At 48.5% G+C, this 14014-nt stretch overlaps 1 protein-coding gene across 2 annotated transcripts in view; it reads left to right on the top strand.

Annotated features, from left to right (window-relative positions):
* Positions 1-13906, top strand: part of SCNN1B (sodium channel epithelial 1 subunit beta) — a 39056-nt gene extending 25150 nt beyond the window's left edge. For both annotated transcript variants that reach the window (XM_075899946.1, XM_075899945.1), the window contains 6 exons: positions 4420-4537; positions 5638-5713; positions 5890-5947; positions 9312-9373; positions 12542-12617; positions 13152-13906. In XM_075899946.1, the coding sequence (XP_075756061.1) occupies positions 4420-4537; positions 5638-5713; positions 5890-5947; positions 9312-9373; positions 12542-12617; positions 13152-13532 (771 nt within the window). In that variant the 3' untranslated portion in view covers positions 13533-13906. The remainder of the gene's footprint in view (positions 1-4419; positions 4538-5637; positions 5714-5889; positions 5948-9311; positions 9374-12541; positions 12618-13151) is intronic.
* The last annotated feature ends 108 nt before the right edge of the window (positions 13907-14014 follow it).

Raw genomic sequence — 14014 nt, 5'->3', positions numbered from 1 at the left:
CAGTTCTGGGCCCTGCATTTAAAGTGTGTTAGAAGCCAGGCAGGCAGGCAGTATGGCTCACGCCAGGTCCAGGAGCTCAGAGCCCAGCCCCTGGAGAGGGGCTGCTGCCACCCCCCGCTGCTGCCGCCTCTGTATCAGAGGTAGCTGCGCAGGGCGACAGGCAGCCGGTCCGCCAGGAAAGCTGGTTTTTAAACCGGCTCCCCTCACAGACCAGCTCCTGCCTGGCACCCCACGCTGCTGCCCTGATACAAAGGCAGCAGCACAGCGTGACGGGGCTTCTTGGGAGCAGGGCCGGAGCTCACTGGCTGCTGGCCCTGTCCCTGGGGACTACAGAATAGTCGAGTAATCAATAAGAATTCACGAGGTTAACAGACGATGCAAGTAACCGATATTTAACCAATACCCCTATGCTAAGATGCACAAGAACTCCAGTGAGATGTTCTCACTCATTGAGAACATTGCCCAGAACAAATTCCAAAGGGATGTGTAGAAAGACCCAGAGCGCTGGTTTTGTGTCCTAGGGCTTTAGGAAGTAGTCACAGAGCCCTCGGGGACAAGTGCCCCCTGCAAAACGTCAGTGAACAAACCCAGGACAATAGGTACTGGTAGACAGCAGGTTGATTTACCTCCTTCCTTGGTCCAGCCGGGCAGCACTTGTGGGTTTTGTCTGGTTTTGGTTATTGCCTCTGTGTTGTGACTCGGTTTCTGTCTCGGACCTGAGGTTCCCAGAGTAGATTTCCGTCTGCTAGAGGTCCCCATCCATTCTGAAATCAGAGCAAAGGCATCAGCAAAGCGACTCCAATCACAGTGTTCCAAATATCCCTCCTGGTCCCATCCTAAGTGCTGTGTCTGTGAATTACCCACCTCTAAGGCCACGTGGGTTTTCACTGCCTGCAGCATTTAGCGTGACTCTAGCAGGGCATAACAAAAGCAGAGCAGAAACGGGCCCAGATCAAATGACTGCTAAAGCTACTGTATGAGCTTGGCCCTGAAGGAAGTCCAGAAGTGAGGGTGCAATCCTGCAGCCCCCCTACAACAGCTTTGCGATTCCTCCCCCCCCTTATTGGGCTGGACACACATACACCCCACTTCCAATGCCATGACATTTCAGATGTAAACATCAGGCAACATGACACTGACTGATTAAAAACCCTCTGGCCATGACATGGCCCGTTTCTATCAATCACTTTGGAAATGCCCTACATAAACAAGCCCCACCAGCATCTAGTTTAGCTGGCTCAGGGAGGAGTTTTGTCCTTACAGTTCTTCTCCCCTCATGTTTTCTCCACTGCTGGAGGGTGAGAAGAAACAGGGCATTTTATCTGGCTAATTGGACTCTATGGGAAAACTGATCATTCTTGTGCCTTTCCTACGGAGAGAGGATTTGTCTTCAAGTGATTCCAAAGTCAGACGTACTTGGGGCACGCCCCTCCTGGTGAACAGTGCACAGGACACCAAGGGGCTTGGCTAGATGCTGCATGGAAGTTTGTCTCCCATGTTGCAAACGTTTCTCGTTAGCCAAGAGGGAAAGAAGAGCCAACGGACCAAAACCTAAAGAAAAGCCTCAGCCAGCAGGGAGACATTGTGGAGGATTAGTGTTGCTCCATCAGTCCTAGACTTGCTTTGGAGGCAGGGCAAGGTGACAATTGCCCTTGGGCACAGCCCCTCTGTTAACGGGGATGGGGTGGCGGTGGGGGGGTGACTCTCTGTGCATCTTTATGAAGGATAAAGGGGGCCTGAAACACTTTGTAAAGAGAAATTATTCAGCTGAATACCTCTCACAGGCAGGCCTTCTCAGCTCTGCTTGTCTTGTAAGACGCTATAGAGAATTGTGATGACACAGATACCCAGAAGTCCTACCTAGGGGAGGAGGTGGGATTTTTATTTGGATGTTTGAAATTTCTACTTGGGTTGGATTACACCTGTTTCTTCCGCAGCTTATAAACGGTCAGAAGAAGAGATCTGTTAGATAAAGCTTCAGGATGCCCCAGTCCCTCAAGTATGGACTGAGAGAGCTCCTAGTCCATAACTAGGGCCTCTCTAACGTCCTCTAACGAAAAAGAGATGTCTCTGCATTCCTGATCTCTCTCAGCTAAGTCACAAACAGGGCAGCAGATAGCTTCTCTCGCAGCTAACCCTGTGCTGACCCTCCCCCATCAGAGAGCAGCAAGAGCACAAAGCAGTGTCTTTGCAGGTCTCCAGTAAGGGAGCAATGTGATGTTATTTACAATGTGTCAATAAGGAAAGAATTTCATTGTTAGTCGTGAGAGGATTATGTTTGATTTTGTGTGTGTGATGATTGACTGAAATCCTTTTATTAGAGAACGGTGAGTTAACCAGCCGGGGGCATGGCGTTGTATTATAATCATTACACCTGGGCACCAGGGATGTGCTTTGAACTCAGAAGGGATTATTGAACAATCAGTGTATACTTCGCCCACAACTTCAGTTAGAATTGTGGAGGATGGTCAGTCTGGTTTCGTAGTACTACTACCACCCGGGGTGGATTGCAACACAAAGAGCAACCATGATTCCAGATAGGAAGCCACTCCGTGGTGACTTGCTTTTCTATAAGACTGTCATATTCTGGTATTTCAGGAAACAGAATGACTACTGCTGCTTTATAGGTATTATGAGGTTAAAGGCATCTCTGGTCTATGTAGCTGTATAAATGTTATCTTTAGACGCTGGTGTAATACAACTTTAAATTGCTAAGAATTGTGCCTTCTGCAGACAGGCAGGCACAGCGGCTGTTGCCTGTTACAGGGACTAACACTCAAACAGTTCTGTCACGAAGATTTCATTTTGGTTCTTTCATTATCTTGTTTCCCTTAAGTGAAATAAATTATTTGAGATTGAAAATACAGGTTTGGCTTTTACTGTAAGGAAATGTAAATTCACCCCAGCCTTTCTTTTGCCTCAGAATCAAAGAAGGAACAGAAACTGGGAATGTTTGCTTAGAATTTATGTGGTGCTTTTCATAGCATTTGTTTCTAATGATCTAAGAGGCTGTAACTAGGCATAAAGAGACACAAGAGAACTGAGGGAGATTTCAGCAGAACATATTCCCTAAGAGTGGTAAATGTCACACTGCTGGGCACCAGCTTCCAGAAGCCCTTTTGTTTGAGTCATTTACAGCTGGATTGGAGGTTCACGCACACAGCCCAACCATGACGATAGTATATGCATTAGTAGGGATTTCATTTCTCTAACTTAATAGAAATGTTTTAATTAGACCACTTTACACACACATTTAAGCATTAACAGATGTTTTAAAAGCAAATACTTTAACTGACATCATCAATACTTAATAAATAATTCTTAGCTTAGAAGCTTCTAAACTTTGTCTCAGTCAAGTTTAAATACCTCTCATTAAAATGGAACATTTTCACTGCTCACTGACTAATTTATGGCACAGTCCTTTGACGTTTTCTGTTGCATGGGAGATATGGCCCTTCATCCAACTGGAGGTGTTGGATTTTTTCAAGGGCTCCAAAATTTCTTCTCAAGCCTTCATCAAATATCCCAGCCCAACAACTTAGGGGTACCACCCTGCTTCACTATGGCTTGAGACTGAAAAGCTAAACAGATTGTTGTAGCGCTCAGTCACATGGTGAGCTGCAGCCATGATTGTTTCAGGGGAAGGATGTGGAGGAGTGGAGAAGAAAATTCCAGCTTTGAGAGCTGCTCCCTGTAATTTTTCATATTTTAATAGGAGTTAGATTTTGAAAATCTAGTCAGGAGTGTTATCCATTTACATTCATAAACCAAAGGAAATAAATATGCCAGATAAGGCCAAGAAACAATCTCAAGGTCCAGAAGTTAAACTTACTTTTCATTTCTGTTTGGAAATCCTACTTAACTCCCCCCCAACCCCCCAACACTAAAGAATTAGTTTTTTATGTGACTGGAGGGGAGGCAAGCTGCTTAAGCTCTCTGTGACTCAATTATTCCACTTCTGAAATGGGGTTACTATCTCTACCATGGTAAAATGCTTTGAGATCACTAGAGATAAAAGCAGTAAAAGTGCAATGCAAGCTGGAGTTCTACCGCAAAGAAGATTGAACAGCTGTGATTTGTAAACCAAACTGTTTGCTCCGACTGAGTTCCATAGTCTGCCAGGGCATTCTCTTTGTACACCTGCAGTTTGGAGACAAAAATCCCTTACAGCATGCTTATCACGCCACCTGTAAAAACCCATCAGCCTCCCGTCACAGAGTGCAGTTCGTCTTGCTCAACCAGCAAAACTGGCTCCTTGAGTGAAATTAGCTTTTCCTAACATGAGTCTCCAAAATCTTCCATTCGCTGCGAGAGGAATCAGCTTGTTGGGAGCCAGAGAGGAAGGCATCTGGGAGCTGCTGACTGATCAGTGTGAGAGCCTGTCCCAGTTCTAATTGGCTGCTTGTGCCCTCTTCGCAGGCTTGTCTGCGCTCCTGTTTCCAAGCTCAGATGTTTGAAACTTGCGGGTGTGGTCACTATCTCTTTCCTCTACCCGAAGGGGTGAGCTATTGCAACAGTGAAGATGATCCAGACTGGGGTAAGAACATAAAGTAACAAGGCCTCATGATGCACAAGAGAAGGGATTGGAAACAGAGGGCTCTGTCAGGAGCATTTTAAATAACACTTTGCACTGAGCCCACTGACCAGGGAGAGTGAAGCCTGTGCTACAGCTTTAGCCAAGAGGCAGTTGGCTTTTGGCTCCTGTGGTAAAGGCACATGGCTTTAGCCCCTAAGGTCGCAGGTTCAATCCCTCCTGCTGACAACCAGGGGCTCTTGGCTTTATGCTTGTGTGAGTTGGGCAGTGGCTCTGTTTGCTAACAAGGTGGATAAGTGAGGAGGGAGGCAGAGTTCTCAGCTCTGGCATCAGATTATAGGGAATCTCAAATTCCATAGCAGCTGGTAACACCAACACCAGGTGGGGTGACAAAGATTCCTACCCTCTGCTATGCAGTGAGCAGAAAGCCGTGCACTGGGCTTGCTGCCTTTCAGGTCTAGCACGGGAAATTTTCGTCAGCACTTCTCCATGAATTTCTACAGCTCCCCAGATAGATTCCATGCCCGTCAGTACAAGGTGGAATCTGCAGCACAACTTGCGTCTGCTCGGAGAGCTGCAGTTTCCTTGTAACAGCCATTCATAGGAAATGAACTGAAGTAAAATCAGGTGCATTCGTATATTTAACGAGGGTCTATTTCAAGTGCCAGCTCCGGATACCTCCTGCAGGAATGAAGATAAAAGGCTTTTAGCCAGGGGGTAGGAATGGTGTCCGTGGCCTCCGTTTGTCAGAGGCTGGAGAGGGATGGCATGAGACAAATCGCTTGATCATTGTCTTCGGTCCCCCCTCCGGGACACTTGACACTGGCCACTGTTGGCAGACAGGACACTGGGTTAGATGGACCTTTGGTCTGGCCCAGTACGGCCCTTCTTATGTAAGATCTACTTACGTAGTACAGTGCAGCATAATCACTCTATTAAGCCCTTAATAACAGCTATCAGCAGAAGTGTTACATCGCCTAAGAGTTTCTGGTTTTGCTTAAACCGTTTCCAAAAAACCCCAAAAGGTTTAAGGGGATACAGATTTGTGCAGCAGCTAAGTTCTGATCTGAAAGGCTTGTTTGCTTTTTGTTTTCACCAAACAGCATATTGCTATTCTTCACTGAGATCAAGTATAGGACACAGGCAGTTTTGTATTGACTCTTGTAAGGAAACATGCAAGTAAGTACATTAACTCTCTCTGGTAGCTCTCAAGGTGGAGGGAATCCTGCGTTTCCTCGCTCGGAGAATACTGATCATAAAATCCTTTTGGGGGCGTTTGAAATCAAGCTAAAGTTCTGGTGATTTAAGAGAAGTAAAAGATTCTGTGTATTAATATTCTTGTGTCTTCTTTCCAGTGACATTCAATACAAGATGACCATATCGATGGCAGACTGGCCGTCAGAAGCTTCTGAGGTAAGGCAATTTCTAACTTCTAAAATGTAAATTGATCATGAGATGTTCTTATCCAACTGAATCCTTTCATATTTGAGGTTCATGTGTGCAGCTAGACAGTCTCCCTCCTGTTGCTAACTGACACCTTTGTCAGCGAGCAGCAGAGAACAGACTCTCAAGACTGCGAAATACGAATAGGGAGCGAAAGCTTTTTCTTTAACAGAACTGGAGCCAGGAATATAATAACTGGTTTTAAAAAGCAGATAAGGCCTCATTTCTTTCATTTCTTTCTTTCTGATAGTCAGAATCATGTAAAATTGGAGTCAGTGAGAGGAGAATCCTAGAGTTGGAAGAGACCTCAGGAGGTCATCAAGTCCAGCCCCCTGCCCAAGGCAGGACCAATCCCAATTATTCCTTATTTTAGATGTTCTTTAACTACAGTGGCGAGGAGTCCTGTGGCACCTTATAAGGTGCCACAGGACTCCTCGCCGCTTTTGCAGATTCAGACTAACACGGCTACCCCTCTGATACTTAACTACAGTGAGAACTCTGTCACAAAGACAGCACTCGCTTTTGTAGCTCACTGCACCAGAGAGCCACCCAGCCAAAGCTATGCAACAGAAATACAGTATGGGACTCCCAGCTGTAACAGAAGGCTACTGTATTTGGGTTTAGCATCGCCACTGCCCCATAAACTTCCCATCTAGCTTACACACCTCACTATTGTCCAGTTACCCAACATCAGCTGTGAGCTGCTACATAAGCAACAGGAAATCTGTTTGACTTCACTCTCACAAAAGCAGAGAGCAACAAACCCATCCTTTGTGCCAGATGAAAAAGCTGTCTGAAGTAGAAAAGTGTGGTAAGATCTCATGGAATAGCCAGAATGAGAGTTCAACAGACCATAAATATTCAAGTTGTCCACTTAAGCAGCCAAAGGTCAGGAAATGTCAAACAAGGTTTCACACACAGCCTTAACTCTGCCTCTGGACAATGTTTGCAAATCGCATGCAAGACACAAATTTGTATTTGCACACGGCTCTGCATATTCATGACAAGTCTTTAATGATATGACCACGTTGTATATGTTTAATACAGATTTGCTACAGGAGTTCCAATATATGCAACACCCTCTAGTGTGTGCTACTTTGTGTATATCCAGGATCACCTTCTCGTCTTGTTCAACATGCTCTGTAATCAAAACAAGCCTTCTGGTGTTTAAAGCAGGGGTGCGGAACCTTTTCTGGGTCGCAGGCTGCTGACCTACAGAAAAATCATTTGGGGACTGCACACAAGTGAGAAGCAAAAGAAACCCAAAGAAACCCTCACTGACATGGTCCCCTACTGAGAAGCAGACACTCTCCACTTTCCTCTCACACACCAGAGTCTAGGAGGGACCAGGCTAGTAGATTGTGTGCTCCAGCCCTGTGGTGGTGGTGGGGGGCATGGACTGGAGCACCAGCCCAGGCTCCCCAGCACTGGGGGGGAGCCCCGAGCCTTGGGGCTGGATCCAGGGAAGCCAGGGGCCACATTCAGCCCCCAGACCTTAGGTTCCCCACCCCTGGTTTAAAAAGGCCATCTCTCTCTCACTCTCCGTTCTCCTCATCTTCCCGCAACCTCATTAGTCATGGCTGACTTAAGAACATAAAACAGGACTATGCAGCACTTTACAGACTAACAAGATGGTTCATTAGGTGATGAGCTTTCGTGGGTCAGACCCACTTCCTCAGATCAAATAGTGGAAGAAAATAGTCACAACCATATATACCACTATTTGATGTGAGGAAGTGGGTCTGGCCCACGAAAGCTCATCACCTAATAAACCATCTTGTTAGTCTTTAAAGTGCTACATAGTCCTGTATTTTGTTTCAGCTACACCAGCCTAACATGGCTACATTTCTATCACTTAAGAACATCAGAACGGCCAGACTGGGTCAGACCAAAGGTCCATCTGGCTCAGTTCCTGTTGGCCCACAGTGGCCAGCACCAGGTGCCCCAGAGGGAGGGAACACAACAGGGAATCCTCATGTGATCCCTCCCCTGTCACCCACCTCCAGACTTCAGAGGGAATTTTGTCATGTGAGGAGGATTTAGCAGGAATGCAGCAGGTTTCTGAGAGCAGAGAAGGCAATAGAAAAAGTTGTGTCACCTTCTTTGGAACAAGCCCATATAGTCTCTGCTTATCTAAGAAAGGATTAGAACAATTATGCAAATGTGCGAGTGACTCAGGGACTGTTCCATAGTTAGTAAACACTTCTGCAGAACCAACCCTGCCCTGGTACAAGCCATTCACTAGGTCAGCTCACTCAGATCAGCACAGCACAGAGCCGCTGTTAACAATGAAGAGAGCCCCAGGCAACCAAGAAATCACCTGGAGAATAGAAAGGCAGGAGCTAGACTGACAGCCGATCCACTCGAGCTGTGCAGATTGTGACATTTTGGAATACATTGAACTCTCCCCTCATTTCTCTAGGTACTCATAAGAGTGATTGTTTAGAACAGACTAGTCAGCGCTGCTGGCCTCTTTCTGATCAGACCTGAGAACAGGTTTGATATTACCCACTTCCACTCTTCGTAACACCTCTGCTTCCTGGTCTCTAGTTTTGCTGACTTCCAGCATATTGATTCTCCTACCCTATGCATTTGTGCTTTATTATCTCCTTACATTCTTTCCCCTCACACTGATGCAGATCATCATATATTTTTGGAGCTCTAGTTTTATTTGCAATTAACTTGTCACTCATCCCCGCTGGGTATAAAACTATGTTGAGCATTCTGTGAAGGGACATGCTTCTCCTTAATTAACTCCCCCTCCTGCTCCAACTCTACCCAGTTCTCCTCTACAGACCCACTTGTGAAGAAACCCTGCCACTCCCTACCCTAGAATAGGCAGCTCACTTCATCAAACTGGCCTTTTGGAAGGTTTCATTTGTTGAGTTCAGACCCTAAAGCCTTCCAGTGATGGAAATGTGAACTCTGCCTCAAGTCTGATCCCACTTTCCCAAAGTGTCCATAAGTCACCTCACCCCATTTGATAAGAGTTAAGCTAAATTACCAGCGCCTCACATGGATTGAAAGAAAACTGGAACCTCTGCAAAATAACCCTTTTTACCATTTCAGCAGGACTATTCCTGTGGATTTGCATCTCGGGACCTTGGGTCTCTGGCCTGGAGGGAAGTCACTAGTATGCAACTGCTATTAACTGAATCACTAATTCCTTTATGTAGTGTAACATCACTGGTCATTTAGCATGGACAGGCGCCAGAGGTTCCAGCTTTGGGTGTACAATTTGAGGACCTTGTAGGCTGGTATCTGACCTGCCCAGAGCACACATGACTCTGAGAACATTGGCTCTTTCAGATGGGATTCAATTTTCTTTCCCTAGGACTGGATTTTCCATATTTTGTCGTATGAAAGAGATCAGTCAAGAAACGCGACTCTGGACAGGTGAGTTAAAACAGACTCGAGAGAAAAGTTCCAAGGCACCTGTTGCCATTAGGTTAGCTCAAACTTTGACAATCAACCCAAGCATGTCGGAGGAGAGCAAATTCCCTGTTATGGTTTATACCTGATTGTTTGCCTCCATGGACAACCACAAAAGTAGCACATGCAGATAGCATAGAACAGTGGTCCTCAACCTTTTGGGACTGCCGGGGGTGGGGCCATGCATGTGCCACACGCCCAGGGGTGGCACCATGCATACGCCGCACAGCCGGGGCGGGGGCCACGCATGTGCCACTCGCCTGGGGGTGGCGCTGCACGCCCTGGGTGCAAGAATGGCTCGGGCCAGCCCTGGTCAGTAGACGGGCGCACATAAAAGCCCCGGCAGGCGCCATGGCGCCCACGGGCACCGTGCTGGAGACTACTGCCTTAGAATCCTAGAACACTAGAATGGGAAGGAACCTTGAGAGGCATCGAGTCCAGTCCCCTGCCCTCGTAACTGGACCAAGCCCCACCTAGATTATCCCTCAACCCTGCTCTCCAGAGCTACCAACTAGGCAAATCAAAACCCTGCAAGAGGAATTGAAACGTTGAGCAGCAGGTTCTTTTCCATTCCAAGGCCGTTTTCACAGAGACCAGGGTTGAAAATGCCACACGTTTCCAATGTTCAGCACCTCTGCGTGCAGCCAAGAGCAGGCTGAACAAAATGCAGGGGGAACAGGTGGCTCTAACCAAGTGGCATGAACATGACTCTCCCCAAAATGGGCCTGACACTTGGATTACATGGACTGTAGTCCTCTTACATGGACTGTAGTGCAATTAGTCCCAGTGGGCCCTAACAGCAGGAAACTGGCTTTAAGTCTGTGCTCAGGAACAGTCTCCTCTCGCAGACAACCGGTGCCTTGGATTTCCCAGCCGAGTGCACACTGCTCTGCCACGGCCCTTTGCCCTGTGTATAGTGCACAGACGGTGCTGACCTCTGCATGGCAGTTGTGCTCCATTAGAGCTCCTAGACCTAGCAGCTGCATTCCTTGTTTCTAGAGAACTCCAGCTCCCACACTGACACTATTAACTAGAGAATGGTTCCATATTCCCCTCCAGTCCGCACAATGCAGAGCTGGCTCTATGTCCAGCCTCCAGCGGCCATGAAATCCTGCCGCTGCGCAGAATGTGTCCCGGTGATTAGGTTCTGAGGGAGAAGTTAACTAGAGGCAACCCCCTGGAGCAGGCTGTGCCCCCGACTCTTTCCTTCTGGCCTTCCCGTATTAGCTGCTGCTAGCTGGGGGTTATTTGCCGACTTGGGTGTTTTAAACAGAGGCAGGACAGGGAGGTCTGCTGCTGCTGACGCCCATTTGCCCAAGAGATGAAAAGCGACGACATTTCAGGTTCTGTGCTGAATTAGAGCATGAACGTGAGGCTGGCCATAAAAGGTCTGGCAGAAATGGCCAGAGGTAGCGCAATAAGAATGCTTGGCAGCAGTGTTCCCGGTGAGCTGGGCACTTGTGCAGACACGCAGGAGAGGTTCCAGTGCCACCACGCTGATCAGCAGAGCACCCACAGCCAGGCATTGTGTTTCTCCTGGTGGTGCACATCACACATGCCTCTGTGCACACCAAGATCCACACCCGGGTGGAAAAGCTTAGCAGGAACATTGTGTGGAGGAGCATGAAAGCAAACCAGCTAGCAGGCCTGCTGATGTGCAAGAGATCAAGTTCTGTGCAAACCACAGAGGAGCATTAACTGTAGTTACCCTAAGCTTAGAATATACAGGCAGTCCCCGGGTTACGTACAAGATAGGGACTGTAGGTTTGTTCTTAAGTTGAATTTGTATGTAAGTCGGAACTGGTACATATTGTAGGGGAAACTCTAGCCAAACATTTCTCCAGAGCTCAGTTTTATTCTCCCACACCTCACTTCCCTCAGTCTTCTATTCTCAAGCTGAGGTGTCTGCTGAGAAAAGCCGCTCCGCGTCTCCCTGGTCTGCTGGGGGGAAGCAGCCAGTGCGGGGTTGCCTCACCCCGTTTGTAAGTAGGGATCCGATGTAAGTCAGATCCATGTAACCCGGGGACTGCCTGTACTCTGGTCACAGGTGGGTTGCAGAGACTGAGGCAGGAGGAGTTGGCAGAAGAGAGCAAGTCCAGGGGATGGTCAAAATGTTCCTACTTCAATGGCAGGCAGTTCTAGGAGTGCGCAGAGCCCACATTGGCTTCAATGGGAGAGGGGCTGCCGGGCCTCTCTGAAAAGCAGGCTCCTTATTTAGGTGCTGGAACATGGCCTTAGAAGCCTCACTCTGTGGCATGTTTCTCTCAAAGTGGTGTCAAATGGCTACAAAACTAACCCTCCTCCCCCCGAGAACAGCTCTAAGAACCACCAGAAACGGCAAAAACCTTGCAGAACAGGCAAAACGAAGCACCTCCCTCGCTCCCAGTTCATACGCAGCCCTGGGCTGCCTCCCGAACAGACCCCAGGGGTTATTCAGATGTGTGTCAGATGAACATGTGATAACTGGCTCCCAGGGATCTGCTCCCGGCAAGTCCCCCAAGAGTCTCAAAGCACTTCCAATGCAACCATTAGGCTGCTCTGTGCTTTTCATGCACTTTGACCCCTCCTGGAGTCAGCATATTCTCAGGCACTTTATAAGAGGTCTTCCCCCAGCACCCAAGTCTCAACATTCCTACCTCCTCTACCTGCCAGACTGAGGCGACATCTAGACTGCGGTACCAGAGGTACTGCAAAACCCTGCCACGTCCAAGGAACGCGTTTGCTCTTCTGCTTTTTTCACGGAAGAGCAGACACTCTGTTGGGAAGCCCTGCGTACCTCACGTCACGGGGCATAAGGGCTCCGTTGAAAGAGGAGGCTTTTCCGCCATTTCGCTCCGGATAGACTGGGCCAAATGGCAGAAAAGCCTCTTCCGCAAAAGCAATTGGAAAAAGTTACGCAAATTTCAGAGCACAATTTGCACAGCTTTTTCCAATAAAGCCCAGTAGTCTGGACCTAGCCTGAGTGTTTAATACTAAAAATATTATAAATGTCACCCTTAGTGCTGCTTTGGGAAGCCTGATCCCAGATACAATGCCCTCCCCTCCCACGGCTCATGAGAATCCAGCTGGAACTGCACGTGTGTAAATACACAGGGCTAGAATTTAGTCTGAACTAAACTTTGTGTCCCACAGAAACGGGATCATCAAGCTAAACATTTACTTTCAAGAGTACAACTACAGAACCATCTCGGAGTCTGCTGCTACAACTGTAAGTGCTGCAGCAGGCTCCTGCTGCTAACAACCCCGCCATAGCATATGTCCCCGGCCTTTTCCCGAAGCCAAACACTTACAGAGTTCCCACTGAAATGACTCGGTCTCTGAGCAGTGTCCTCGCAGCTCCCCATAGAGATTAATCTGAAGGATTTAGGGGTGTCCCCGTCACCTGGACTGTGTGGTAAACGCACTGATGTAGGGCAGTGGGGGACAGCACGTCTAATCCTGGTCAGCACCGCTCTGTACAGGCTGCTTCCTAACCCGTTCTTCATTGCTGCTGCTGCTGCGCTTCTCCTTTATCCTCGGGGGCTACAGGGTGAGGTGGGATGCTCAGGAAAACTGTGAAATCTCCTTTGCAGTGAGCAGCCTTCTCGCCCTCTGTACCTGCAGCATGAGGGGCTGAGCTAAATGCCGCAGAAGCGATGTAGGTGGCTAGTCAACTCGTTAGCGGTATCCCCCGAAATACACAGCTGTCCGGCTGCTCCTGGGGCCGATGGTACGGGGCCCTGACCTCACTTCCTTATTTCAGATTGTGTGGCTCCTGTCAAGCCTGGGAGGCCAGTTTGGGTTCTGGATGGGAGGCTCGGTGCTGTGCCTCATTGAATTTGGAGAAATCATCATTGACTTTCTGTGGATCACCGTAATTAAGATCAGCAACTGGGGCAAGGGCCTGAAGCAGAAGCGAGCCCGGGCCCAGTACCCAGACGCGCCTCCAACAGTGTCCGAGCTGGTGGAGGCTCACATCAACCTTGGCTTCCAACACGAGGATGCCCACATCCCCGGCAGTTGTGACGCTCTTCCCCCTGAAGCACTCCCCCAGGAGCCAGGCACCCCCCCGCCCAACTACGACTCGCTGCGCGTAGACCCACTGGCTGGCGCTGACTCAGACAGCGAGGCAGAGGCCAGTTGAACAGCTCAGAACCTCACGCTGCACTTGGCCGCTGAGGAGATGCCGGCTCTGCCTGGTCATTCCCTCTGCACTGGGCTCTGTTCTTTCTGAAAGCTGCAGGGGATGCAAAGGCCACAAAGCTCATTGTAAAGCAACGTCGCCCAGAGAGCGCGGCGGGCAGGCACTGACATTAGGGTGTCATTCACTGCTGCCATCTGGTCAGTCCTCAGAGAGTACGGGCTCCTCGGCACGTCCCCCTCCCCCACAGGCACCTGTACCTAGAAAGTGCTGATTTGCAAGCGGTTCCTGTGATCAGTAGCTTTTCAGGGAGTGATTGTGATGAAGTAATTGTACTGCTACAAGCTTGCTATCGGAATAAAGGCTGTCAATGACAACGGGAGATTTAGTAAATGGGAGAAAAGTCAAAGGAGAGACTGAGCTGTCCGTGGCACGTGAATTCAATAGTGATTTTGCTCGATGTACATTTCTAGAAACAGAAAAAT

Source organism: Pelodiscus sinensis, chromosome 16 (assembly GCF_049634645.1).
Source record: "Pelodiscus sinensis isolate JC-2024 chromosome 16, ASM4963464v1, whole genome shotgun sequence".
Classification (NCBI taxonomy): domain Eukaryota; kingdom Metazoa; phylum Chordata; order Testudines; family Trionychidae; genus Pelodiscus; species Pelodiscus sinensis.
The sequence above is the reverse complement of the archived record's forward strand: the minus strand, read 5'-3'. Positions and strand labels throughout refer to the sequence as shown.